This window comes from Hyaena hyaena, unplaced genomic scaffold (assembly GCF_003009895.1).
Source record: "Hyaena hyaena isolate Hyena2069 unplaced genomic scaffold, ASM300989v1 scaffold_52, whole genome shotgun sequence".
NCBI classification, from domain to species: Eukaryota; Metazoa; Chordata; class Mammalia; order Carnivora; family Hyaenidae; genus Hyaena; species Hyaena hyaena.
The window spans coordinates 3657885-3685104 of NW_024080684.1; the positions used below are offsets into that span (position 1 = coordinate 3657885).

Here is a 27220-nt window from a genome sequence, read left to right on the forward strand (position 1 = left end):
GCAGAAATGAAAACTACAGGCTTATCCCATGTCAGGCAGCGTTGCTGGGAGGAGAATTTATGTCGTAAAGAATCCCCAGGGCTCCCAGATTTATATCCTTATAGTTCAGTTAAGAGGTGACTGCAACAACCAGGCATCTGAACTTGGAGAGCAGTGAAAATGAATTAGAAATGATGAATGGATCCAAGGGACACTGAGGAAAAAGAAGTGAGGAGACGGGGGAACTGTCTGGAGAAGTCATGAAGAATTCTACAGCCTGAACCTCTCTAAGGTGTGGTGGAATGCAGAGAGACAACTTGGAGAAAGACCTATGGTTTGTGTTCAGGCACCCTGAACTTCAGGTGTTGGCAGGACATTCAAGGGAAGATGTCCAGCAGACAGTCAGAAATACATTATTGGCACACAAGCGGGAAGTCGATGTTGAAGTTATCTGGGGGAGTCTTCCAAACAAAAGCGGCCAGAGGTAAACTCTTAGAAAATGACTACATTTAGGCAGTAGGCTGTACATCTTAAAGAACCTTGGACTTCCCTTATGCTGAGAACAAGTTTACTTGTTTTAAAATCACAAAGCGTAGGGGATACTTGGACATGTTTATGGACCGAGGGGAAAGAGCCTGAAGGGAGAGAGTGTGGAACCCTAAGAGAGATCTGACTAGCCCTGTGGGAATGGACGTCTCCTCAGGATAACAGTGAGACTCCAGGTGGAAAAGGAGAGCCTGATCTCACATTTGATGAATGTGAGGAAGTGAGCTAGGAGTCAGAGGGTGACATGAAGAGGAACTCTGCAGGATGGTACATATGTCAAGTGAGAATACACACACTACTAGAAGCCAAATAGGCAGGAATGGCAGTTGGGAGTGGATCAAACATCAAAAGGAGGGCAGACCCCCCACACCGCCATCACAGAGTTACCAGGGAAGCAGTGCAAGGAGAGGTGGGTTTTAGACAAAATTAAAAAGGGAGGAAGGAGAAGTCCACAAAAAGATAAGAATGCCAAAAACTCTGTTCACTGTGGAATACACTGATCCATTCACAACTAATGTATTTAGCAAGTGTTATAGACAAGGTAATGCCCTGAGGCAATAATGGTGAGCAAAACTGGATTGGATCGCTGCCTTCAGGGGGCCTACAGTCTTATGAGAGGGGCTGACATTATTCAAGTGACCATCATTCCAATACAGAAACATGGCACGCAGTGAGAGCCCGGGGCACGTGGGTGGCCAGAGGCGCTCAGACTAGTTCTTGGGATAAGCATGGCATGAAATACTCTCCCAGTTCTGTGTTAAAATTCAGGGCAAGGCAGGGGTTATCGAGATTCAGTCTAGTTTCATGACATTGCTTAAAAGGTAGAAATACCCTGTCCAAATTGGGCAGGAGACCATTTAAAAGCCACTGAAAAGCAAAGGATTAACATTCCTTAGTTTGTACACCTAATTCTCTAGAGACAGAGGGAGAGGGGAAGGGATGGGGGGCGGGGAGGGGAGAGAATTCCATTGGTTGTTTTTTTTTAAAAAATAATTTTATAGTAATGATGCCTTTAGGGCTGATTTTAATTTTTTCTCTCATATAGTCACTAAGGATCTCCCACTTACAAGATGTTCTATTTTGGTTTCTTTCTCTAAAACGACATGTGTGTCAAGCAAGCGTTCTAGAGAGCGAATTATTCCAGCAGGACTTGGGTATGACACCATGCAGAAAGCCTCTGAATCCAATTAGGGCACCATCAAGCCAACCAGCTGATGCCAAAATTCTTTTCTGATATACTTTATATTAAGATTTTCAATGCTGGCCTGAAGGAATGTTCAGTGTGCACTAGAATGATGAAAGAAAAAAACCAAACCCATGACCGAACTTCAGAAGTAGCTGGTTGCAATTCATCAACTTTTCCAGAAGCCATAAAAATAACTTTTAATTGTTATTGTTCTTAAGTGAGTAGGAAAAAAAAAAAAAGAAAGATGGTATCTTCGAGGAACAAGTATATGTAGAAAAAGTAATGGTGCTCCCTACTAGATCATGAGTCCCATGAGGGCAGACACCAAAAGAAATTTATTCTTGGCGGTACCCCCACCCTGTACCCTGGCCACTGAAGGCACTTACGAAATATTTACAAAATGAATAACTAAATCGTGGACAAATGTTTGGCAATAGCGTACAAGGCCTGGCCTAACTAGGCTATGATTTATTTTAGCAGGTCTTTAGATTTTTCACACAGAGGAAATTGTTTCCAACAGTGCCTTCCTGTAGAACTCCAAATATTTTGAAAGATAACATAACAAACACTAAAGTTTGAAATTGAGAAAATATCAAAGCCAGCAGGAAGGATGATTAACACTCATAAGAATGGTACAGACATTGTTGACAAATTTTTCAGGTGAACAAAGCCTTACTTGCTGCTTACTGTGTAATTTTTAAAAGACAATCCATCAAAGACAAACAACTGGAAAAAAACAGCCGGAATAATTTATGTGTGAAAGAGTCTTTCAAGAATTTTGTACTTTTAGAGGGCAGCGAGTAGCGCAACTTAATGTTTTCACGAGCTACCCCTCCACACACCCCACACTGACATTTCCTTCTTTCTTCTCTCTAAACATGTTAGGCAATTCAGACTTTTCTTCAGCCTTAATTTTCTTTCTCCTAACTGGGAGAGTCAGAAAGGCAATTTAGACTCACGGCAAAGAAACTGGAAAGGCACATTATCCCACTAAACTGAAACTAAATCCAAATTCCATTTGTTTTTCCATTCTTTTCAGGCATTACACGTGAGAATTTGAATCTCTTAGAAAATACGAAAGAAACCACACAGAAAACTCTAAAAACATATTTTAAACCGGAGATCAAATTCTGTCAAAATATAACACTGTGGATGTCTAGCTCTGTATTGATACTTTAGCGGTTTGATTCACCAATGACATCAGAAACTTAGAGCTACAAAGCCCTTCACACAGCAGCCCTGTGTTGTGGTGGCAGAGACCTGACTATACAGCGTAACGTGCTCAATTACTAGGAATCATTCTTTAAGACTGGCGACGAGCAGTAAAGTTTTGTTCCACCCTAAATAGAAAATAACACCTCTCCCATCTCACCTTTCAACTGAGAATCAAATATCTCCTGTTATATCAGTATCTTAAGAGGAACAAACACAAATGCGAGAATGACTGGCTCTTAGCGTGCTCTGTATTAAAACTCCCAGAGAAGTAAGAAAATGTTTTCTTTTGTTTTAGTCTTTAGCTTATTTGGCACCCTGGTGACACCTAGTATATGTTAAAAGAGAGAGAGAAAAAGAGGATGGAAGGAAGAGGAAGAAAGGAAGGAATGAAGAAGGAAGGAGAAAGAAAAGAAAAGAGAATAGAAGAGAAGAGAAGAAAAGGAAGAAGAAAGGAAGGAAGGAGGGAAGGAAGGAAGAGGAAAGGGAGAGAAAGAAAATCATTTTAAGTATGAACATAGACCTAGAAGTACCACTGAGAGAAAACATGGGCCTTGGGGTCAGAAAGACTTGAATTTAATAATCTGTTCTTCCATCTCCTAGCTGGTAATCTTGGGCAAGTCATTCAACCTCTCAGAGTCTCTTCCTCATCCACAGAATGGGACGATACAATTTACCATCTGGGTTCTTGCCAGGGTTAACAGAAATGATACCCGCAAAGAGTCATACTGAGTCACCAATATTTAAGAAAGGTGAATGTCTTCCACTACTTTTTTTCCCCTACTCCTACACGAGCAAGTGAAAGGGGGGCTGTTAAAAGGTTTTGAGGGGAATAAATCATAGAAAGTGGGTTATGTGCTATTTGGAGCAACTGGGAGACTGAAATGTCTTTGAAAGCTATTTTCCGGGTCTTCCAGGGGCTCTAGAAAAACAAAAACACCCTGTACAAAATGGACTCCTGCACAGAGCCACCTGTGTTCTCCACTCTGTATTCTCCACTAATCTCAGGACAATTGGTGAGAGCTGCAGAGAACCAGCAAGCACTCGCACTCAAGGGAAACCGCACAGCAGAAGAGTGGGGGGGGGGGGAGGGCGGATGGAGGGGGGGTAAACAAGCAAGAAGGTTGACATCACCTACAAGAATGGGAGAGAATAGCTAGAACTGGATTTGGCTCTATTTCCTACCAGCTGGGAAGTTGCAGTTTATTTTTACACTTGTACCTGCAAAAAAATTAAAAAGTAAAGTAAAAAAACCAAAAAAACCAAAAAACCTATTTTATTCAAAAGACCTGTTGTTCAACTTGGTGAATCCTTATGAACTGTGTTGAAAATTCAGTTATTGAACTGTCTGCATCTAGTTGAGCTACATGTTGTTGTTGCCCTTAGTTGTTGTTGTTTTTTGTTTTGTTTTCTTTTTTTTCAGCCTGTGCTATTTAAGTGTTGCTATAGCGGCCAAATATAGGAAGTTGTGTTTTAGTCCGGTTTCCAAATATGCCCAATGTCAAAATCTGAGGAGAAAAGAAGTCCCGTCCCATGATTCTGTTAAGCTCAAATTCCTTAGTGTTAAGAGCACCTTTAAATTCAACATATGAGTTGAAGAGTCCTTCAGGACTCGTATTTACTGAGAATCATCATCTACTGGTCTGGCTAAGAAATTATTATCAAGGGGACCTCTGCTTATTCTACACCATCCCCTTTTTGAGATCTAACAGGAACTTTGTGCTCTTTCTTTTTGCCCCTGGGACTAGAAAACCAGCAATAAAAATAATGTAAGCCTAGCACTACACCACCATAAGTCAGTATTCATTAAATCCTTATCAGTTATTTCCATTGAGTATAGTAAGATTCCATCTTTAGATCTTAGGATATGGAGGTTTGAATCTGATCAAGCCAGGCTTGAATCCCATTGAAATGCTCTCACTTGGGAGAACACCATTATTCCGTGACTTGTAACCGTCCTTAGAATGAGGGTTTGCCCTATTCTAATCTGCTTAATACCTTAAAAAACCAAAGTATCAGGATCACAACGGGTGTGGAGCTTAACTGAAAATTCCTGCACATCCAACTCCTACTCTGTCACCATTTAGATTCAGATCAGGGCCCAAAAGATTACTGGATCTGGCATGCAGCTTCTCAGGAATGCCTCATATCTCAGCCATCTCAAGGTCTAACTTACTTTTAGGAAACTCCTGGTCCAAAAGATGCCAAAAAATTAAATACAGTAATCTCTTAGGTGACGGGAGAGTTTTAAACTCTTTCAAGGGAGGATCCGGGTTTGCTGGATTCCAAAGCATCCGTCTTACTTGCGTGTTTACATGGCTCAAGGGGCCTGTTCCACGTAAATTAAAAAACTTTTGGACCTCAAGGAGGTGGGTGTGTTTTTGAAGCACTATCTTCATGTCTTGTGACAAGATGAACAAGTCCACCCAATCGGTCCATCCCAGTAAAGACTTTCCTATGAAATTTAGCAAGAGATAGGAAGATATTATCGAAAGCCGGCTAGGTGCTGTGCAATGTGCATGGGACATAATATAAATGTGTTTAGTCACATGTGAATCATCTTTGAATTACCAACCTGATTCAATAGGGCTGCTGCATTTTCTGGCAAGACCATTCTTGTTCTGGCTTTAGTTTGACAGGTGTTTTAACACTATCTTTCTTTAGCAGCCCTATTCATTTTATTTCTTATTTTAGCAGCTTTTTGTGAAGAAACATGTCGCTCTGCTGGATATCAAACACATCTAAGATAATAAAAGCATACAGAGTAAGAAAAAAATCAAACACAGAAAAGAGGAATATATATAAGTAGTGACATTTGGGAATAAAGCATTTCTCTAAATAGTGTGCCGCACATTCAGGGATCTCAAAGAAGATTATAAAACCTAGTCAGGTGGTACTTATATAGTTGCAGACCACAATGGATTAGCATCTTCATAAGCATTTTTTTTCTTAGCATTACTCTATCAATTTGATGCTCCACTCACAATGTAATTATTTCTTACACAAGTATAGCAGAAACACAGTGTTCACATACACTACTTTTTAATTTTACCACATACGCTCTTTACGTTCCACGCCTCATCTCTTGAGTGGCACTGCCTAGTGACATTGGTTGGGTCCCATTGCCAAAAAACACCTTCGATGCATCCTCTTACTCAGGTCATATCTTAACTGAGTATGTGGCATTGTTGAAGACGAGCAGGAAAGAAGCTACACTCTGTTAGGAAGCGGAATTGAAGAAACCAGAAAAAAGGCAATGGATCCAATGTGTTTATGGGCCATTGTGAATGGATCTCAGTTTGTAAAACTGTTTGAAGGGTAATTGCTATGGCTGAATTTTGTCCCCCCAAATTCATATGTTGAAGTATTAATCGTAAGAACGTCGGAATGTGACTGTATTTGGATAGGTCTTTAAAAGGGTATTTAAGGTAAAATGAGGTCATATGTGGGAGCCCTAATCCAGTTACTGGTGTCCTTGTAAGATCATAAAGACTAGATACATGTGTGGGTTCACAGACCATATGGGGATCTTGGGGGAAAGTGTGGCAAGGAGAGCGACCTTAGAAGAATCCAAACCTTGACCTTGGACTTCTAAGTGTTAAGTAGTAAGTTCTTAGACCCCAAAACTGTGAGAAAACGAAAGTCTGTTGTTTAAGCCAACCCTATCTGTAGTAATTTGTTATGGCAGCCATAGCAAAATAAATACAGACTTCTTCTCTTATCTGTTAAGCTGTCTATTCATACACTGAAGGTAGAATGAAAATGTCACACAGCTTCCTACCTCATCTCTACCCCACCCCACCTAACAGAGGGGAAAAGAAAAGTTCTTTCAAGGCTTCCGCTAGGATCACTTTACAATGACGTTACAAATTAAAACACCATTATTTGGGGGCGCCTGGGTGGCTCAGTCGGTTGAGCGTCCGACTTTGGCTCAGATCATGATCTCACGGTTCGTGGGTTCAGGCCCCGCGTCGGTCTCTGTGCTGACAGCTAGCTCTGAGCCTGGAGCCTGTTTCAGATTCTGTGTCTCCCTCTCTCTCTGACCCTCCCCTGCTCACGCTGTCTCTCTCTCTCTCTCTCAGAAATAAATTAAAAAATTGAAAAACAACCCCATCATTTGAAAAATGAGGTGTCCATGTGTTGTGACATTCCATGTCCTGACGACTAAAGGGGGTTTGGGTTTTTTTTCAAGTCTACAGTTCTAGATCCTTCTTAAAAACCTCCAGTTTGATTTTATTCTTTTCATGTTTTCTTTAACAAACTGGCAGCCAAGTACTTTCCAAGCGACAGAACACTAGTTGCGCACATATGTATATAATTCCATTTTAGTAGACTTGAGGAAAATGAAACACTGCTCTGTTAGGCACACAGGAACATTCAACATGAGCTCAGTTAACTCGTTCTGGCTTAGTCCAAGTTTCCATCCTCAGCTGGCTCCTCAAACCTGGCAGGCCAGCACAAGTTCACTTCACAGATGTAGAAGAAATTTTGAAGAACACAGAATCCCTTTAAATAGATGAAATCGGCAACTGCAATCCTGAATCATTCTGTCAGGCTGCCCTCCTCAGCCCTGTGGGCTACCCGGCTGTGGTCAGAAACATTTTTATTCTGGAAGGAAGGTCCAAGGAGGCAATGCTCAGTGGGTCCTCCTCAGAACACCTTGGGCAAACAACAGCGGCCTTTCCTGGGGCAGGCTCAGAAACCCTTTAGAAAAAGCTTTTAAGAGACCCCCAATTAAACCTAGATTTTACTTCACACTGGGCAACGTACTGCAAAATAGGCACGTCACTGAAAGCCAAGACCCCGGAAGTGCAAACAGGCAAAAATAAAGAGCCAAACGTTTCCAAAAGGAGCATATGAAAAGAATTTTTAAATAAGTGATTGCTTCCTTTTGAAGTTTTCAGGATTTGCTGCCCACATTTCTAAAAGAGAAAAGGGCTCGGCCTCCTTTTTTGAAAATGTATTTGTCTAAAAGCTTTTTTACAGGCCCTCCCACGATTAAACACCTGTTCTAATCCAGCCCCTGCTCTGTCGCTTTGCTTCCTCCTTAATTAGCACACAGCCACCTCCGATGAAGTTGACAGGGGTCTTCCTAAAAAGGCAACTGACTCAAAACTCTGTGTCCTTTCCTTAAACGGTGATTGTCATTCTGCAGATAGCTTCTTTCCCTTCGCATGTTAACTGCATTTACCTCAAACCCAACTCTTGTGGGAAATGAACTATTTTGCAGTCTGTAATATTAGCAAAATGTATGTTGGAGCAAAAAAACTTCTGGCAATGCCATTTTACCAAAATTGTCCTTGACAATGGGAAGACTTGCTTAGGAACAGGACATATTAATAGCCAAATTCATCAAGGCACTGGATACAGAGCATCAGTGTTTTTGAACTGGACATTTTGTAACTTCTCGCTCAGGTCAAGAGAAGTCACACATTGTTAATGAAGGGAAATTTTCATGTGAAGCCGCTTTTTAAAACACTGCTAACCTCTAGACGATGCTTCTCACATTAAGAACTTTCTGGAATGTTTGCTGAAAATTCAGATTCTGAGGCCCCTCTCCAAAAGATGGATTTTGCTGTTCTAGAACATGTGGCCCAGAAGAGGAATATTTTTCACAAGCATACTAAGTGATTCTCGCAATCAGGCAAGTCTGTGAAACACCATTATTATCACAGTAAACATATTTTTAAATTAGTCCATTCAGCTATAAAACATTAAACTTTCATAAAATATATTTTTTAGACTGTAATAACACGAGCAGGTCAAAGTTGAGTTCTCGTGTGACAATTTTTCAAGAAAGTCTCTTGAAATTAATTAAAAGCTATCTGCTGAAGAGAAAAAATTAATCTACATAAATCTACATAAAGAGAAAATGTTAATTGTGATTAATTGTAAGTGACAGTGGATAGTTTTACATATTTTTCAGCAAGTTTGCTTTGCTGCCTTATGACCCAGTCAAGCTATCCTCCAAGTAGAAAGACAAAATAAAAATATAAAAATATAAAAATTCTTCTTATAGGAAGTCTCAAAAAAAAACATGCCCCATGAGCTTTTCCCAAGAAGCTACCTGGGAGCTCTCTCTACATAAGGAAATAGACCCGGAAAAAAATAAGACATTGATCTAGCAATCCGAATGTCCAACACAAGAGGTAAGTGATAAGCCTCCCAGGATGATATGAAGAGAGATCTAGGGAAATAGGCAGCAGGCGTAAAGGAAACCCAGTCCAATTTGGCCACAGTTCTTCAAGATGAACTTGACAGAATAACAAAAGTGTTTGAACATACTGAGAAGAGATTTACGTAACTGGGGAAAATTTGGGGATGAGTATGCGGGGCCCTTAGCAAGCAAACAAAAATACCAGTAAGGAAAGCAAATGCCATTCAGGAAAGAAAAAGTAATCATGGTTTACCACAGGCTTCACTCTCATCAACTTTTGACATAGTTACACGGAATACTGTTCTAATCAAAAGTACAGTGGGAGAATGCTGGGAAGCTGAGAACAGGATTATGGGAAATGCATGATGGGGGGTGGGGGGGGACAGGGGTCAGAGAAAGTGTGGAAAACAAACCCTCATCTTCAATTTCCAAACTGTGAGTCCACTAACAATGTGTCAAACTGAACAATAGGTAATTAACAATGTAAGCATGCTATTTAGAGACTGGAGGTAAATACAAAGAATGGGTTTAAACAACTGTCCATTTCTTGGACGCTACTGAACCTTCTACTGAACCTTCCACTCCGTTCCTATCACTCTAATAATATCCGAATTGGCCAAAAAGGGCTGTTCATTGACTCAACAGTTGTGTCAGGCACATACCTCAGAATAAGAAGGCAGATTAGGAAACAAGATAAGGTGCCTTCGCTTCTGGGGCTTAGGTTCTAGTGAAGGGAGGTACTGACAAAGACACATGTAAAGAAACAGAACAGGGGCGCCTGGGTGGCGCAGCTGGTTAAGCATCCTGACTCTTGCTTTCGGCTCAGGTCAGAACAGTTCCTGAGATCCAGCCCTGCGTCGGGCTCCCCGCTGAAAAGCTTAGAGCCTGCTCGGGATTCTCTCTCTCTGCCCCTCTCCTCCACCTTGGCTTGCACACAGGGCACACTTTCTCTCTCAAAATAAACAATACTCTTAAAAATACATATATTTAAAGAAAAAAGCAGGATTATCTGAGAGACCAGAGCAATGAAGGAGAAAGGCCTGTGGCTTGAGGAGCGGGGCAGGCTCCTCTCAAGAGGGCTGGACAAGGAAGGTCTCCATGAAGCTGGAGACTGAAGGAGTCAGCTTTGGAAGGAGCTAGCGGAGTGTCCCTTACATCCAGGACCAAGAGGGAGCAGCAACTTCCAAGGTCACAGGTAAGAGCAGGCCAGCCCTGTCTGATGACTGGAAATGGGAGGAAGGCTCTGACGTGGGGGAGGGACCAAGGATCAGGGAGAATCCTGTGTGGCCTTGTGGGCCCGGTAAGCAATCTGGATTCCATTCTAAGGGCAATGGGAAGACACAGGAAGGCAGTGAGTAAGGAAGAGACGTGATTTATGTTTTAAAACGATACTTCAGCTGCTGTGTGGTACATGAACTGCAGAAGGCCAAGAACAGAAGCAGGAGACCAGCTCCAATTCACTACGGTTGTGCAATGAGTGGGGCAGGGCCTGGATGGTGGCAGTAGAGACAGAAGTGGGTGGGCTAGAGAGGTACTTTGAAAGCAAAACGTGTAGGACACGTGGATGGTTCGGTCAGGAGGGGAAGGGAAAACTCAAGGAGGCTTCCTCCACTTCAGCTAGAAGGACTGAGTGGTTGGAGGTAGAAAGTGCAGGGAAGAAGGGGTTGGGAGGGTAAACCCAAGCCTTCGGTTTAGACCTTTTACGTGAAGGATGCCCATTAAAGACCCAAGCCGACCTGCCCAATAGGCACTGGCGTAGCTGAGCCTGGAGAACAAGGTGACCGCAGAGTTGCAGATACAGACGGGGGCATCGCCCCACTCCCACTTCTCTAGCCACCCCCCCAGGTCGGGCGTTCATGTCACCTTGCTGGATTATCCGATCTCTAGGGCCTGCCAAGGTCTCCCCCGAGGAAATCCGTACAGCAGGCAAGGCAGGCAGATTCACCCCCTGGGGCAAAGCTCTAATCATTTCTCATCTGATGAAAAAAACCTTCAGTGCTTCCCCACCACCTGTGTTCTTCCAGAGTCAGGATTCTTGTCCCCTTTCTATACTTTCTGGCCTCCCTCATTGGTCCCCAGGGGTCCCTTCCCTCCTACCTTCCCTTCTGCCTGTCTCCACTAAGTGGATGCGCCTTCTAGCACAGACCCTTATGGGCAGGGTCTATTATGATTTCCCTTTGAATCTTCCCCCATGGCCCAGCACAGAGCCTTCCGTGTAATTACTTCACTTTTTTTTTTTAACTTTTAAAAAATGTTTATTTGTTCATTTTGAGAGAGAGAGAGAGAGCATGCATGTGAGCATAAGTGGGGGAGGGACAGAGAGAGAAAGAATCGCAAACAGGCTCCATGCTCTCAGCACCGAGCCCCTATGCGAGGGCTTGAACTTACAAACAGTGAGATCATGACTTGAGCTGAAATCAAGAGTCACATGCTTAACTGACTGAGCCACCCAGGTGCACCAGTAACACCTTACAAAATGAGACAATTTGCAGGCATGTAGCCGCCAAGCACATACCAGCACAGGTTTCCAAGTTATTCTTAAGCAAAACACCACTTCAGTCCCTCCTTTGTCAACCAAAATTCCCTTAGTGTTAATGGCTGGAATGTTATACGTGCCAGGTTTATATGAATAAAAACATCCAGCCCCTTGAAACAAAAATAAATGGAGGACTAGTAAGCAAATATAAACGATAACAGAGCAAACTTTTAAAAGTAATGTTATTTGCCCATTCCCTTCTGGGGAACAAAAACTGTTGTTTTTGGTTTGGGTTCCCCTGCTTCAGATAGCAGTGGGATACAGGGTGGACCAGAAGTGTTTATTTGCTTAAGACTATTTCTACCTCAGAGAACTTTTACGTCAGTTGAGTCCCCTTACTCCCAAGAATAGGCAGTTAGCCTATAACACTGAAATCCCTCAAGACCAGAAAACGTGTTGGAACTTCTCCTTTATTCAAGTTAAAGAGGCTTAATTAGACCCAGAGCCCTTATCTCCTTCCCTCCTGCATTAAATAGGCAAAAGGTGAAGTCTGACTTCCTCACCGATCGTTATCCTTAGACTCCTGAAGGTAAAATACAACTACACTAAAAATACTTGGGATATTACTCACTGACCAGACCTGGTGAGCTGTGGACCAACGAGAAATAAATGAAATTCAAATGTTTGTTCATTTTCCTTCTCTCTATGTGAGTGACATGTGCACTATGATCAAACAGACTAAGAAGAAGAAACCCCAAGAGAAGATGGCTATAAGGACCTATATTTTTGTTTTCATCATGGAATTCGCAAGAAAAAAAAAGTGGCTGAAAAACAGACCATGAACTTAAAACTGAGTCTGATTTCATGACAACTAGAAAAAAAGCCAGTATGATTGCAGGTCAGCTCATGGCTTTAATTCCCGTGGAGGTCCAGGCAGACCCTGGATTGGAAGCCCGGGCCACTGTCATGTCCAAAGCAGATGACAATGGAGGCTATCACACTACGACCTCACAAATGAATTTCCTCTCCTCTGTATAATTTTTCTTCATGCACATATTTTAATAATAGAACCATTATTTTAAACCTGCCTTTTTAAAGTATTATGGTATTTATTATATAAATCACTTTCCAAAATTATGTTTTACACCATTTTTAAGTAGCTTATTCTATCATTTGACTGTGTCCCACATAATTGAAAAAATTTCTTGGTTTTCAACAACTATTTCCAATTTTTGACTTTCAAAAACATTACCCCAGTGAGCAAGAAATTACTTCATTTACAATATGCTTGTAAAGGTAGAACTGTTGGGCCTGGGTGTATGAACATTTTAAGGTTTTTTAATATATATCATCAAGCTGCCCTTCTGATAATGTTGTACCCATTTAAACTATCACAAGACAATTATCTGAGAATCATTCTAATCCTTGCTCAATGGATGGATGATCGATAGCATCTTTTTTCTTTTCATTAAATTGCTAATACTATTTCACATACCAATTGGTGACTTATGTCACTTCTTTGGTTAAGTAACGTGGGCAAGGTAACTCTTGAGCTTTAATTTTCCTCATCTGTAAAATGAGGATTATTAATAAACTGCATGTTGTGAGGAGATTAGACAGTTAATTTTTTGATAGTTCCTACAGTGAGTTTAGTGAGTTCATAATTATAGTCAGCAGATACTCTGAAAAAGGCCTTTACTTGTTCTTTTCTTGTTTTTCTACTTGAGAATTTACCTTTTTCTTATCAACTTATTTTTCTTACCTATTTTTAAGGGTCTTAGTACATAAAGATATTAGTCATTGTTTTCAATATACTAAATGCAAACATTTTGTCAACTTTATTTCCTTTTTCAGTTTTCTGCTGACGGGGCTTTTTGCTATGCATAAGTTTTAAAATATCATTAAATCATTCACTTTAAATCAAAATAAGTTACAGAGATCCAATACTCAAATACAAGAAAGATAGCAAAGTGTGTATCTTTAACTCTAGTTTCTAAGAAAGGATTGATAAATTTGACCAAGTAAAAACAAGAGTTTTTATATGAAAAAATTAAACAAATTTAAGAGGTAAGATACACAGAAAAATATGAAAAGCACAAGGCTAATCTCCTTAACACAAAAACCTATAAGAAAAAGAGATACAAATGCCCCACTTCATTCATAATCAAAGTGAGAGATCCCTTTTTACATATAGATTGAAATGGATTTTTTCAAATTAATTATGCATAACATTGTAGTCATGTAGAGTTGTGCAGCATGTTCACTGCACAAGGACATCTAGGCAAGGGAGTATGCTGGGGCTCCATTCCTGCTAATGTTCCACTTGCTAAATCATGTGCCTGCAGAGCTGCCTCAAACAGAAGGAGTGACTTCAGTTTCTCACAAAGCACTATATGGTCTAAGAGAAAGCCTGATATACATGCGGTGTTGGTGAGAGTTCAGAAACAGGAATCTCACATACTAAGCAGATATACTGATACAGCCTCTTGGAGAGTAGTTTGGCAAAATCTACTAAAATAAAATATACAAATCTTTTGACACTCCAATTCCACTGCTAAAATTTACTGGTACGTGTATAGATCAAGATGTTCAGATAAAGATGTTCATTTCAGAATTTTTCATAACAGCACATACATAAAAGAACCCTAAAACAATCTAAAAATATGAACGTATAATATAAAAACATAAGTTCTTTTAAAAATTATGATACACCTACATATTATAAAATTACTTGTTTATAAGATAAAAGAGATTTGGTGCCTACTTGGCTCAGGTCACAATCTCACATTTTGTAAATTCGTGTCCCATACTGGGTGAGCTTAAGCCCGGCTTTGGTGAGCCCCATTCTCTCTCATTCTCTTTCTCTCTCTTTAAAAAAAAAAAAAATAGATTAGGGGCGCCTGGATGGCTCAGTTGGTTAAGCATGTGACTTCACCTCAGGTCATGATCTCACTGTCCGTGGGTTCAAGCCTCACATTGGGCTCTGTGCTGCCAGCCTAGAGCCTGGAGCCTGCTTCAGATTCTGTGTCTCCCTCTCTCTCTGCCCCTCCCCTGCTTGCTCTCTGTCTCTGTCTCTCAAAATAAAAAAAAAAGTCATAAAAAAAATAGATTGAAGAGATTAATATGGAAATATTTTGAAGTTACATTACATGAAAAGCTCAAACTCTAGAGCAGTAAATGTTAGGGTCTTGTTTGTATTTTGATAAAGATAGATACTTGAGTGAAAACTGTCTGAAATGGGGGGGGGGGGAGTTGTTTATTCCAGGTTATAATTGGTAAGAAACTGGGGAGGGAGTCAAGCTCACTTTTAGCCTGAATCGTCTTGTAAATTTGACCTTTGACCATGTGACATGTTATTTTCATTAAGGAAAATAAACTCTATCCCTTTTGCCTTCATGATTTCTTCTTATACTAGGTTTACACAGAAATGGGAAAGTATTCTGGGCAGGAAAAATATAAGGCCCTGACCAAAATATGAAAACCTAGAAACACAAATACATATAGATTCCATCATGGCCTAGATGTGATGTGCAAACTTTATTCACTCATTCCTTTGTCTCCTAAAAATTAAAGAATGGCTTTCTCTGCCCTTTTAACTCACGGGCTGAGGCGAAGCAACCAAGAGTTGGTCTGTATGACACAGTGGGGGTGGGGTGGTCCTGAAGAAGACTAGAAGAAATAATTACTAGATTCAGATACCAGCCTTCAGACAACAGAGCCATAGTAACACAAAATTCCTGACGTAAAAAACAAATAAACATAACTCTCATTCCTATGATCATTGGCTTAACATGATCAGGCTGTTCATTGAGAATATCATTGATTCAGTCATATATTCAACAAACACTTACTGTATCCAATCTAGCATGCCTTATACTTGGCGAGGGGAATACTGAGGTCTCAATGCTTCTAGAGCATGAGGCCAGAGGGTACCGAAACCACCCTATTTGGTGACTGTTTTTCCTGTGCTTAGAAATAATGGATACACTCTTCAATAAAATACTAGCAAACCAAATCCAGCAACACATAAAAAGGATTATATGCCATACCTAAGGAAGCTTTATTCCAGGAATGCAAACTTGGTTTAATATCTGAAAATCAATTAATGCTATATAACAGGATAAAGAACAAGAAACATATGATCATCTCAATAGAGGCAAACAAACAAACAAACAAAGGCTTTGATTCTTGCATGATAAAGATGTTCCCAAACTAGGAAGAGAAGGGAATCTTTCGATAAAGGGGGTCTATGAAAAACCCACAACTAACATGATACTAAATGGTAAAAACTGATTGCTTTCCCTCTTAGATCTGGAAGAAGACAAGAACGTTCACTCTTGGACTCTGTCATGGTGGATTTGCTAAAAAAAAAAAAGACCACCAGCCTTGTGGGACATGTCAGTCACATGACAGGCTAAGAATATTGAACACAAAGATTCTCGATGTTCTTGAGCAAATTCCTAAAAAGGCAGCATATAGAAAATATACAGAATAGAATACAAATGAGAAGCTGAGCATGGTTAGAGTGGAATCAGATGTTAAGAAATTTGAAGACCAGCTCAGGGCGGCCGACTAGAAGAGGTGATTCGTCAGGCTGAAAATGAACTAAGTCTGGCAAGAAAGATGACACACTGGAAATGAAGGTAGCGTTTGGTGGAAGAGCCTCCGCCAACCATTGGAAATGGCCAATATAATCGTTATTAAATGACTAGTGTGTTGATGGAAAACCGATGTAATTAAATGTTCTGTTATATATAAAAAAAAAAGAGATGGTCATTCTTGGCACTTCTAACTTCTACTTACCATGATAGTGTATGATGAGTGAGGGCAATTGGACAAGGAAAAGAGACAAAAGACCTTGAGATTGGAAAATAAGAAGTAAAATTATCTCTACTTGCACATGACATTATAAGAATATAATTTCATTTATAATAGCATCAAAAATAATAAATAGGCAGGGATAAATTTAACAAAGAAAGAACAAGACTTCTACATTGAAAACTACACAACATTGTGGAAAGAAATCAAAGAAGATCTAAATAAATGAAAAGGCATTCGTGTTTACATATTTAAAGACTTCATATTGTTAAGAGAACAATATTATTCAACACAATCCCCATCAAACTCCCAGCTGGCTTTTTTGCAGAAATTGACCAGCTGATTGTAAAATTCATACAAAAATGCAAGGAGACTAGAATAGGGAAAAGAATCTTGCAAAAGAAGAACTAAGTTAGAAGACACTTTTCTGTTTCAAAACTTGCTACAAAGCTATAGTAATCTAGACAGAACAGCACATTAGTAAACAGATCAACAGCATAGAAGTTCAGAAACAAACCTCACATATACTATCAGTTGATTTTTGACAAGGTGCCAAGACAATTCGATAGGGAAAGAATCATCAACAAATCAACAAATGGTGCTGGACAACCTAGAGATCAACATGCCAAAGAATGAAAACTGGAACCCTACAATACACCACACATAAAAATTAACTTAAAATAACTGATGGATGTGGGGGGAGGGGGGATGGGCATGGAGGAGGGCACTTGTGGGGATGAGCGCTGGGTGTTATGTGGAAACTAATTTGACAATAAACTATTTGTAAAAAAAAAAAAAAAATTTAACTAGGGGCGCCTGGGTGGCTCAGTCTGTTAAGCGCCAGATTTCAGCTCAGGTCATGATCTCACAGTTTCGAAGTTCAAGCCCCACACTGGGCTCTCTCCTGTTGCAACAGAGTGGGCTTTAGATCCTCTGTTCCCCTCTCTCTCTGCCTCTCTCCCGTTCAAGCGTGCGTGCACGCTCAATCTCTTTCAAAATAAATAAACTTTAAATAAATAAAGTTGGGGCGCCTGGGTGGCTTAGTCGGTTAAGCGTCCGACTTTTGCTTAGGTCATGATCTCGCGGTTCGTGGGTTCGGGCCCCGCGTCGGGCTCCACGCTGACCGCCAGCTCAGAGCCTGGAGCCTGTTTCAGTCTGTGACTCCCTCTCTCTCTGACCCTCCCCTGCTCACGCTGTTTCTCTCTCTCTCTCCTAGAAATAAATAAAACATTAAAAAAATAATAAATAAATAAAGTAAACAAAAATGTATCTCAGACTTAAATGTAAGAGCTAAAATTATAAAACTCTTAGGAGAAAACTTAGGTATAAATCTTCTTGACATTGGTTAGGCAATGGTTTCTTAGATAGGACTCCAAAAATACAAAGAAAAGAAAAAAGGGTAACCTGGAAATAATAAACATTTCAAAATTCTGAATTGCAAACTATATCAAGAAAGTGAAAAGACAACTCACAGAATGGGAGAAAGTATCTGTAAGTCACATATCTGGTAATGACTTATCTCCAGTATATAAAGAATTCTTTTATCTCAATAATTGGATGTCAAAGGGCACCTGAGTAGCTCAGTCAATTGAATGTCTGACTTCAGTTCAGGTCATGATCTCATGGCTTTTGAGTTCGAGCCTGCTTGGGATTCTGTCTCTCTCTCTGCTCCTCCCCCACTCGTGCTTTGTCTCTCTCTCTCTCTCAAATATAAATAAATATTAAAAAAATAGGAAGTCAAATTATCTAATTAAAATTGGGCAAAAGATCTGAATAGACATTTTCCCAAAGAACACATATGGATAGTCAACAGGTACATGATAAGATGCTCAGTGTCATTAGTAATTAGGAAAATGCAAATCAAAACCACTAGGAGATAGGGGCGCCTGGGTGGCTTAGTCGGTTAAGCGTCCGACTTTCGCTTAGGTCATGATTTCGCGGTTCGTGGGTTCGGGCCCTGCGTCGGGCTCTGTGCTGACTGCCAGCTCAGAGCCTGGAGCCTGTTTCAGTCTGTGACTCCCTCTCTCTCTGACCCTCCCCTGCTCACGCTGTCTCTCTCTCTCCTAGAAATAAATAAAACATAAAAAAAAAAAAAAACCCACTGTGAGATACAACTTCACATTTACCAGGATGGCTATAATCAAAAAGATAAATAACAAGTATTGGCAAGGATGTGGAGAAATTGGAAACTTCATATACTGCTGGAGGGAATGTAAAATGGTACAGCTGCTTTGGAAAACTAGCTGTTCCTTAAAACATAACATAAACATAGAATTACTATGTGACCCAGCAATTCCACTCCTAGAAATATACCAAATAGAAATGAAAACATATGCTCACCAACAACTTGTACGTGAACTCCATAGCAGCTCTATTTATAGAACCAAAACACAGAGATAACCCAAATGTCCATCAACTGATGGAAAGAGAGATAAAATGTGGTATTCCTACAGTGGGATATTACCTGGCAATGAAAAGAAATGAAGTACTGATACATGCTACAAAAGGCACGGCCCTTGATAACAACATGCCAAGTGAAAGATGCCAGTCACAAAAGGGCATGTGATGTACGATTCCATGAAATGGTCACAATAAGCAAAACTACAGAGATAAAAGAATATTCGTTAATTAGGGCTGAGGCTGGGGGATGCGGGGGATGGGAGAAGAGACTGATGGCTGCACAACACTGAATAGACTAAAAAATAATGAATTGTACATTTTCAGTGGGTGAGTTTTATGGTATGGTAATTATATGTCAATACAGCTGTTTTTGAAAAATAGAAATAATGGCTCTAATTGCGTATTTCCAGAAATAATGATTAATGGTCTTCCTAAAACTTCGAGAAATAGACGCAGCCTTAAGCTGAAAGGTTTAAACGAGCCTAAAATCAAGAGTGAAAAGCAAGCTATCTTGCGGCCTATGATGATTATTTTACAAAAGCCCAAATGAAATACCTTTTAGGGTCAAGCCTAACTTTTTGTTTAACTTACTTTCTGTATGAATCTGCTGCACAATTTCTAAACATGATTAGTCATTTTATAGGGAATTACAGCAATCTGGGCATTTTTCATTATACTGGGTAAGAACTAGAACAGTCATATTTTAAGATTCTGTTCTGCTTCTTAGTGATCAGTTATGCAATATTCCTTGCTTTTTGTAAAGGCAAAATTCCTTTTCTAATATTAACTCTAACAATATTTTGCAGCAAAAGAACTAAGTCCTGGGCAGTACTTTATCCCTGTTGTATTTGAGTACTGATTTAATTCTATGCTTTACCATAATATGCATAATATAAAGTATAACTCTTCCATAAAATGAAAGAAGCCACTTTTAAAGTTAAGACAAGGGAAACTAAGCCTCAATTGCAGAAGATAGTTTACCAAAATGAAGATCCTAACCAACAACCCCTTCCCCATCACACCCATCCCATTCCCAAAGGCCTCAATATGAAGTCTCTGATGTTATGGTGCACTGTATAACCCTCGTCATTAACAGAAAGGGAAGGTGTGATCTTTTCTTGGATTTTGATTTCTCTCCTTTGTAGTGGGTTCCTCCTTTGGTGACAGTAAGGCTTATGATTTTTCAGGGTGTGAAGCACCACAGTGTAAACAAACCCATGTGGGGTTAAGTTGGAATGACTGAATGCTATCTAGCAGGAGACATCCTGGAGCTGATTAAAAAAATCATCTGTGCCCTGTCACTTCCTTTCAGCAAGATCCTGTTAATGTTTACACAATTTTTAAAGTGTATCAGATATCTCAAGGAATAACGTAAATGGCCCCTTTGAGGCTGTTTTTTTTAATGTTGATGGGAAAATATCAAAATAGTACCTTTTGAATTTATTTCATTATCCATCTACAAGTAACGCCACCAAAAAGTTGTTTATCCCTACCCTGCTGGAGAAATGCCAAATGTACCTTCCTTCCCCTTTTTTTGTTAAGAAAAGAGGGGGAAAAAAACCTTTTAAAACAGAGCACTGTAACTTAGAAACGTTACACACGATTCCGTAAACCGAACTTTAGCCCTCAATTCACTGAGTTGGTGAGGGATGTTTCCCCCAGTTTTGTAGCTTTCGTGTCTAATATAAACAAAACAGATGATCTTTTGAAACCATTAAGCTTTTTTAACGTTGGTTTCTAAGTATTCAGAGTTCGGCCAGGATAAGAGAAGGCAATCGGCGCGTCTACTCTGCAAACAAACCATAAATCAGTTGACAAGCCTGAAAGAACTCAGTTCTAGTCTGTTCGCAAGCCAAGCGTAAAGACAGAAAAACCTGTTGGCACGTTTGTCTCGCTCTCTAAGTTCCCCGTTCTAAAAACACCGCAAAACGCAAACGGCGTTTCTCGTAACTTTCAGGCTCCGAAGAAATTCAGATAAACACCCAGGCGAGGCGTCTCGGGTGGAAAATGGAGCCTGTGCCTTTAAGGTAAAATCGGCTGCATCCCAAAACGCATTCCAACTCTCCACGACAAAGAGTTTGGGGGAGCGCTCCCTCTCGGGTTTCTCCGACGGACGTGGCGGGTTCGGGCGCAGCCCGCGCTGCCGCCGAGCCCTCGGCCGTCCCCGCGGCGCGGAGCCCGCGCAGCGCCCGCGCGGCCGGGGCGCCCCGTGCGCCCGGGACTCACCGCTGCTGGGCTGCGGGGACAGCGTGGAGACCGAGGTCTGGCCCATGTCGGGGGGCGCGGGGCCGGGTCTGGCGATCACGCGGCTCCTTTGGTCCTTCGATCATGGGTCCGCTCGCAGGCAGGTTTCCCAGCGCTCATTTTCCGGGCTACGCGGAGCTGCCCGCCAGATCCCCTCACCTTCTCCGCGGCGCGGGTCTCCCAGCCCGGCCGGCCGCAGCCGGCGAGGCGGATCCTGCCCGGCGGATGCCTGTCATTCCTCTATGCAGATTAGCTGGGGTCAGGGGTCACGGAGGAGGAGGGAGGGGAGAGGGCGAGGGGGAGGGGAGGAGGGGAATGGGTGCTGGGGGACGCAGTAGTGGGGAGGGGAGAGGCCCCGGGCCGGCCCGCGGCGCCCGCGGGGGCTGTGACACCGACCCCCCCACCCCCCAGGGTAGCAGAGAGTTCGGGCGACTCCCGTTTAACTTCAAAGGTTCAATGTCAAATGATCCTTTAGGGCTGGAAGAAAAGGAATTAAAGTACTTAGTCACGGTACTTAATTTAACAAAATTTGTTTCTTTAAAGTTGCTTTCGTCCTCACATTCTGTTTGCAGTTTTGCAGCACTGTTTGAGGTCTATGTGGAGTGCCTTTCTCGGCTCAACATTTATCTTCCTTTTAATAAACAGAATTAAAAAAATTGGTGGCCTCAGTTTCGTAGAACAATAAATTTGAAAGATGGACCTAAGTGTGAAATCAGCTAAGGATGCAGCTTGCTCTCTACCATCTCAGCTCCAGGACGCGCACCTTTCCGAGGTTTAAAAAGAATCACTGTGAACTCTCTGAAACCTTGTGGTAAGGTGTTTAAAATACACAAAAGGTGAAAACAACAATGGGTAATTTACCTTAAAAGCTAATATTCCCCTAAAAGTCGAATTAAATCCTCCCATAATTAAATCTGAACCCCCCCCCCCACATCCTTAAAAATAGGAATACAAGGGCGCCTGGGTGGCTCAGTCGGTTAAGCGTCCGACTTCGGCTCAGGTCATGAACTCGCGGTTCGTGGGTTCGAGCCCCGCGTCGGGCTCTGTGCTGACTGCCAGCTCAGAGCCTGGAGCCTGCTTCAGAGTCTGTGTCTCCCTCTCTCTCTGACCCTCCCCTGCTCATGCTGCCTCTCTCTCTCTCTCAAAAATAAATAAAACATTAAAAAAAATAGGAATACAGGTGAATACTCTTGGTGTTAACAATTGATGCGTAATCTATAGATTATATATATAATGTAGTGTGCACACACTCGTACAACCATTAGATTGGGTGTGTGGTGGTCACAGAAATGTGTTCACTTTATAAAATTTCACTGAGCTGTACACTATGATTTGTGCATTTTTCTGAATGCACGTATTTCATTAAAAAGAAAGAAAAAATAACTGCAAGATAGTTAGGTCACTTGCCACAGCTTTCCATTTTTAGATTATCCTAGACATTCAACTCTAAACTGTTAAAAGCTATATTATATAATAAAATAATAAATTTAAGTTATTTAATACCTTAAACATGAAAATCTTTTTAAAATATTTATTTGTTTTTGCGAGAGAGCAAGCAGGGGAGGGACACAGAGAGAGGGAGAGAGAGAGTCTGAAGCAGGCTCCGTGCTATGAGCGCAAAGCCTGATGTGGGGCTGGAACTCAAGAACCATGAGATCATGACCAGAGCTGAAATCAGATGCTCAGCTGACCAAGCCACCCAGGTGCCCCTGAAAATCTTTTTTTCTGAAGCTTGTATTATCCAGATCACACACAGCCTTGTTTTATTTTTTGAAAGACATTTGCTTGTCTGTTAATTGTTATTATGTAAGTTGCCCTATATTTCCACACCCAAAGAGCCCTCTATTGTGGATATTCCCCCCCCAGAATAGTGTGATCAATTATCTACTTCTCTTTGCCTAATGCATTCTCAAGAAACCTGAAGTTTTTTTAAAAAGAAATTGAGGATTAACCAAGATGTGAGTTCTAATTAGGACAGTAAAATCAATCAACTAAATTTTGATTTATAAAAATTTTGTCTTTATAAAAAAAGTGCAAAGCTGTTCTATTTTGGGAACATATCCCACCTGAGGGGCTCATCAGTGAGAGTGAACAATTATAATGGCTCTTTCTTTGCCTTAAAACAACAACAAAAAATCCACTTTAAGTGTTTTCTAAATTGAAATTGAAAAGAGGGGACTTCACACTCTTCCGTCCACTGATAGAGCCTAATTGATAAGGGAGGTCATTGATTAGAAGAAATATACAGCAAATTTGGCACATTAAAAATATGTAAATGCAATGATTTTTTTTAATTGACAAAGGTTAACTTTGAGGCTTTTTACTATCATTACTTCTTTTCCTTGAGAAACAATAATGTGTCTCTTTTTATTTCATCTACAAATTCTTATTTCAAACATCAGAGAGGTACTCTATAATTCTCTTCTTTCAGGATTTGCTAAATCCATCTATATTTACCTTATTCAAAACCTTTCAGGCTTTGCTAGTTAATATAATCTTAGCCTCATCTAAGATTCCTATAATCCCCTGATCAGGTTACACTCTTCTCTCTGAAACTTTTCTAGTCCCATTACATTATCCTTGAAGCATGTCAACCAAAAGTGCAGAAAGTGTGTACCAAGGTTTCTTTATAAGGGTGGGACAGTTATTCCATTTTGTTGCCTTTTTGTCCCAGCTAAAAAATTATACTAATGAATATAGAAAGTCTACAGAATTCCCTAAATTCCATTTTAAGGACATCATGTAAAGGGTATACTTTATCATCTAACGAGCATTTTAAGATAATTTCCCCCCAAATTGCCTTTTTTTTTTTTTTTGCCTTACTTGAACTAATCTATAAATCAGCCAATTAACAGTCTTACTAAGAGCTCTGGGTGTTAACCCTCCAGTTTATGTTTTAACTGTGGGAACATTTAATGTCCTAGGAAAAATATGGACATTTCTCTGTATGTCACCTCTTTCCAGAAAGTTTATAAAAATGCTAAACAAAATTAATGCCAACATCTAACTCTGAGGAAACCATCTATTTATAAGTCTTCAGCATTTATCCCATTGATACTGCTCCTTGGTCTGTATTTTTTTTTTTATATGTCTGAGAGAGAGAGAGAGAGAGACAGTGTGAGAGAGAGAGACAGCGTGAGAGAGAGAGACAGCGTGAGTAGGGGAGGGGCAGAGAGAGAGGGAGACACAGAATCTGAAAGAGGCTCCAGGCACTGAGCTGGCTGTCAGCAATGAGCCCGACGCGGGGCTCGAACCCACGAACTCTGAGATCATGACCTGAGCCGAAGTCGGACACTTAACCGACTGAGCCACCCAGGCGCCTGTATTTCTAAACGAAACTCTTATCCAGCAATCTCCTGGTAAATACCCAACACTCGGGTTTGTCTGGGGGTGGGGAGGAGATTGATTTGTGACTTGATGTAATATTTGTTGATTTCTTTAATGTAAATACTCCTACAAGGGCCAATTCAACAAGCAGTCGACTGGCTTGCAAAATGCATGTTAACTGGTTTGCAAAATTCCTGGAAATTTAACAACTGGTCTATATGAGCTGCCCTCAGCATACCACTACTTTCATCTTTTAAAATAATGCTGTCATCAGATCATACCACGACTGAACAAACCATAGGCTGAGGAACGGTCTATGTTAAGCCTTCCTAAAAGTATAGAATGCTGGCATCTACTGATTTTTCCACCCAGTCTAAATATCTTTCCATCTCTGTGATTTATTCATTTATTTCCAGAAAGAAGTTAAATTGAATGGATTGGTTAGAATTTCCCCTTCCTGAATCTGGTTGGCCTTTTGACAAAGAATTATATGTACATATTGAGGTTTAAAAGCATTTTACCTTTTCACCCAAATTTCACTAATCTGTCTGAATTGGAGTGATGAAGTTCTCCTATCTGGGGTACCCAGAATTACACCTGCACCCCTGGTGGATGAAAATTACTAGATCTACTGGATAGAAGTTAAAAGCATAAATAAACCTAAACTTCAGCCATCTATTTGTGAAAAAGTCCATACCCTCCCAGGTCAAAGTCCAAATTGTAGATGTACAATTTGGTGGCTAGTAAAGGCGGTTTACAATTAGAATAGTCACCACTACCAAATGCTGTCATTTAGGTGACTGCCAGCCTTTCCTAGGTGGCCGGATCTAAGCTTGGGGTGGGAGAAAGATCTCACTCTTTCTCCTTTACGGCATAAATGCCATGAATACACATCCTGGGTGTCTGCTTGGCCCAGAGGCTGCAGGACCCATTTTGAGAACCAGCAGTTGTGGAGGGAAAGAGGGGTCAGGCAGACTCCCAGGAGACGAGACGGTGAGTCAGAACAGTGGTGGCCCAGGAGGCAATGTGGCTGATGGTGGCCATGCACACGTAGTCGAAGGTTCTGTTGACTGGTACCCTCATTTCTGGACTTGGCCATGAAAATCCGATGATTTACTGACATTTCCCTGAGTAAGGGGAATTATAGTCAAAGAAAAACTCTTTCCTAGTGAAAAGGAAAGGAAACTTAGTAATTAAAATGTAGTGATTTCCCAAATAGGATTTTTTTCGATGTATTAGTTTGTTTTTTAGATACAGTGGCCAGAAGAAACAATAGAAATTCACAGGTCATCTAAAACTATTATTTTAGCCAATTATTTGCTTTCTACCTACCGTTCATTGGCAGATTTATTAAAAAGCAGAAAACTGTCTTTTCGCCCTTCCTCTGATAGAGGTGCTAGAGGGCATTTTTTTTTTATAGTGTATGTCCTGCCAAAAAAAAAAAGCATACTAGAGGGAAATTTTTAAAGTCAGAAGGCTATTTTATGGGGTTCTAATAATCAGGTAAAAGAATACATAACCCAGAAACTAAAAAGTAACATACAAAAAATTTTAAGTATCCAGGTACACACAGACTGTCTGCCAGTTTTTAGAAACTCTGTATTACTCCAAAACTTGGCTACATTTTGTGAAAGGAAGCTTACCTAGGAAGACAGAACTACTAATACCCGGATAATAGTTTTACTGGATCTTATACTTTCAGTTGACATTCTGTACGTGTAACTAGTGTTTATTTTTTAAAATGCGATTCTACAGCACTGCAACCAAATGCTTCCTATGCCTTTTATGTGGACAATTCTGAGAGATTTTAGTGTTGACACGATAATATAAACAGACAAAGGAGAATTTTGGTTAAGAAAAGAATGACAACTTTGGGCATTCTGGTTATATTAAGCATCAGTAGGACAGAAAAACACATTCCACAAGTATTAGAACAGGAAACAAACCTGTAAAACAGGCTGGTCTTTCCTATTGTTCTCATATTTTTATATGATTTATTTCCTGAGTTTTCCTTCTACTGCTTGCTCAAGCTAGGATTACCAAAATACCTTGGCCCCGCCTTGCCCTGAGTGAGGCTCTGCAGAGGGCGTGGTATATCTCGTGTGTGCTTACTTAGTGATTGAGTAGGACAGTTGGAAGATTTATTCTGGAAAATAAAGACCTTCTGAGGTGCTCCTAGAAGTTCCTTTTCCAAAACTTTTTTCCACCCCAGGAGAAATAGTGCGTAATTTGCTGCACTCCGTTTCACAAGGAAACAAATTACTCATCCACAGTATCTAAAACTTTCAACTGCTATAAAATGAATAATCTTTAATTACTGATCGAAACCTATAGAGACCAGTTCTTTTTTTTTCCTGTGTGACTTTATTTATTTATTTATTTTTACAAATAGTTTATTGTCAAATTAGTTTCCACATAACACTCAGTGCTCATCCCCACAAGTGCCCTCCTCCATGCCCATCTCCCCCTCCCCCCCACATCCATCAGTCCTCAGTTTTTGTCAGCATTCAAGAGTCTCTCATGGTTTGCCTCTCTCCCTTTCCCCCACCATTTCCCCCCTTCTTCTCCCCCTTGTTCCTCCGTCAAGTTCCTCCTAATCCTCCTATACGTGCAAACATATATTTGTCCTTCTCTGTCTGACTTATTTCGCTCAGCATAACACCCTCAAGGTCCATCCATGTTGCTACACGTGGCCAGATTTCATTGTTTCTCATTGCCATGTAGTATTCCATGGTGCAGATAAACCACAACTTCTGGATCCATTCGTCCGTTGATGGACACTTAGGCTCTTTCCATGATTTGGCTATTGTTGAGAGTGCTGCTATGAACACTGGGGTACATGTGCTCCTATGCATCAGCATTTCTGTATCCCTTG

At 40.7% G+C, this 27220-nt stretch overlaps 1 protein-coding gene and 1 pseudogene across 3 annotated transcripts in view; one reads left to right on the top strand and one right to left on the bottom strand.

Annotated features, from left to right (window-relative positions):
- PHACTR2 (phosphatase and actin regulator 2) overlaps positions 1-21223 on the bottom strand; it is a 130799-nt gene extending 109576 nt beyond the window's left edge. For all 3 annotated transcript variants that reach the window (XM_039230885.1, XM_039230884.1, XM_039230886.1), the window contains exon 1: positions 21001-21223. In XM_039230885.1, the coding sequence (XP_039086816.1) occupies positions 21001-21046 (46 nt within the window). In that variant the 5' untranslated portion in view covers positions 21047-21223. The remainder of the gene's footprint in view (positions 1-21000) is intronic.
- Positions 12445-16250, top strand: LOC120231032 (annotated as a pseudogene).
- Positions 21224-27220: the final 5997 nt, after the last annotated feature.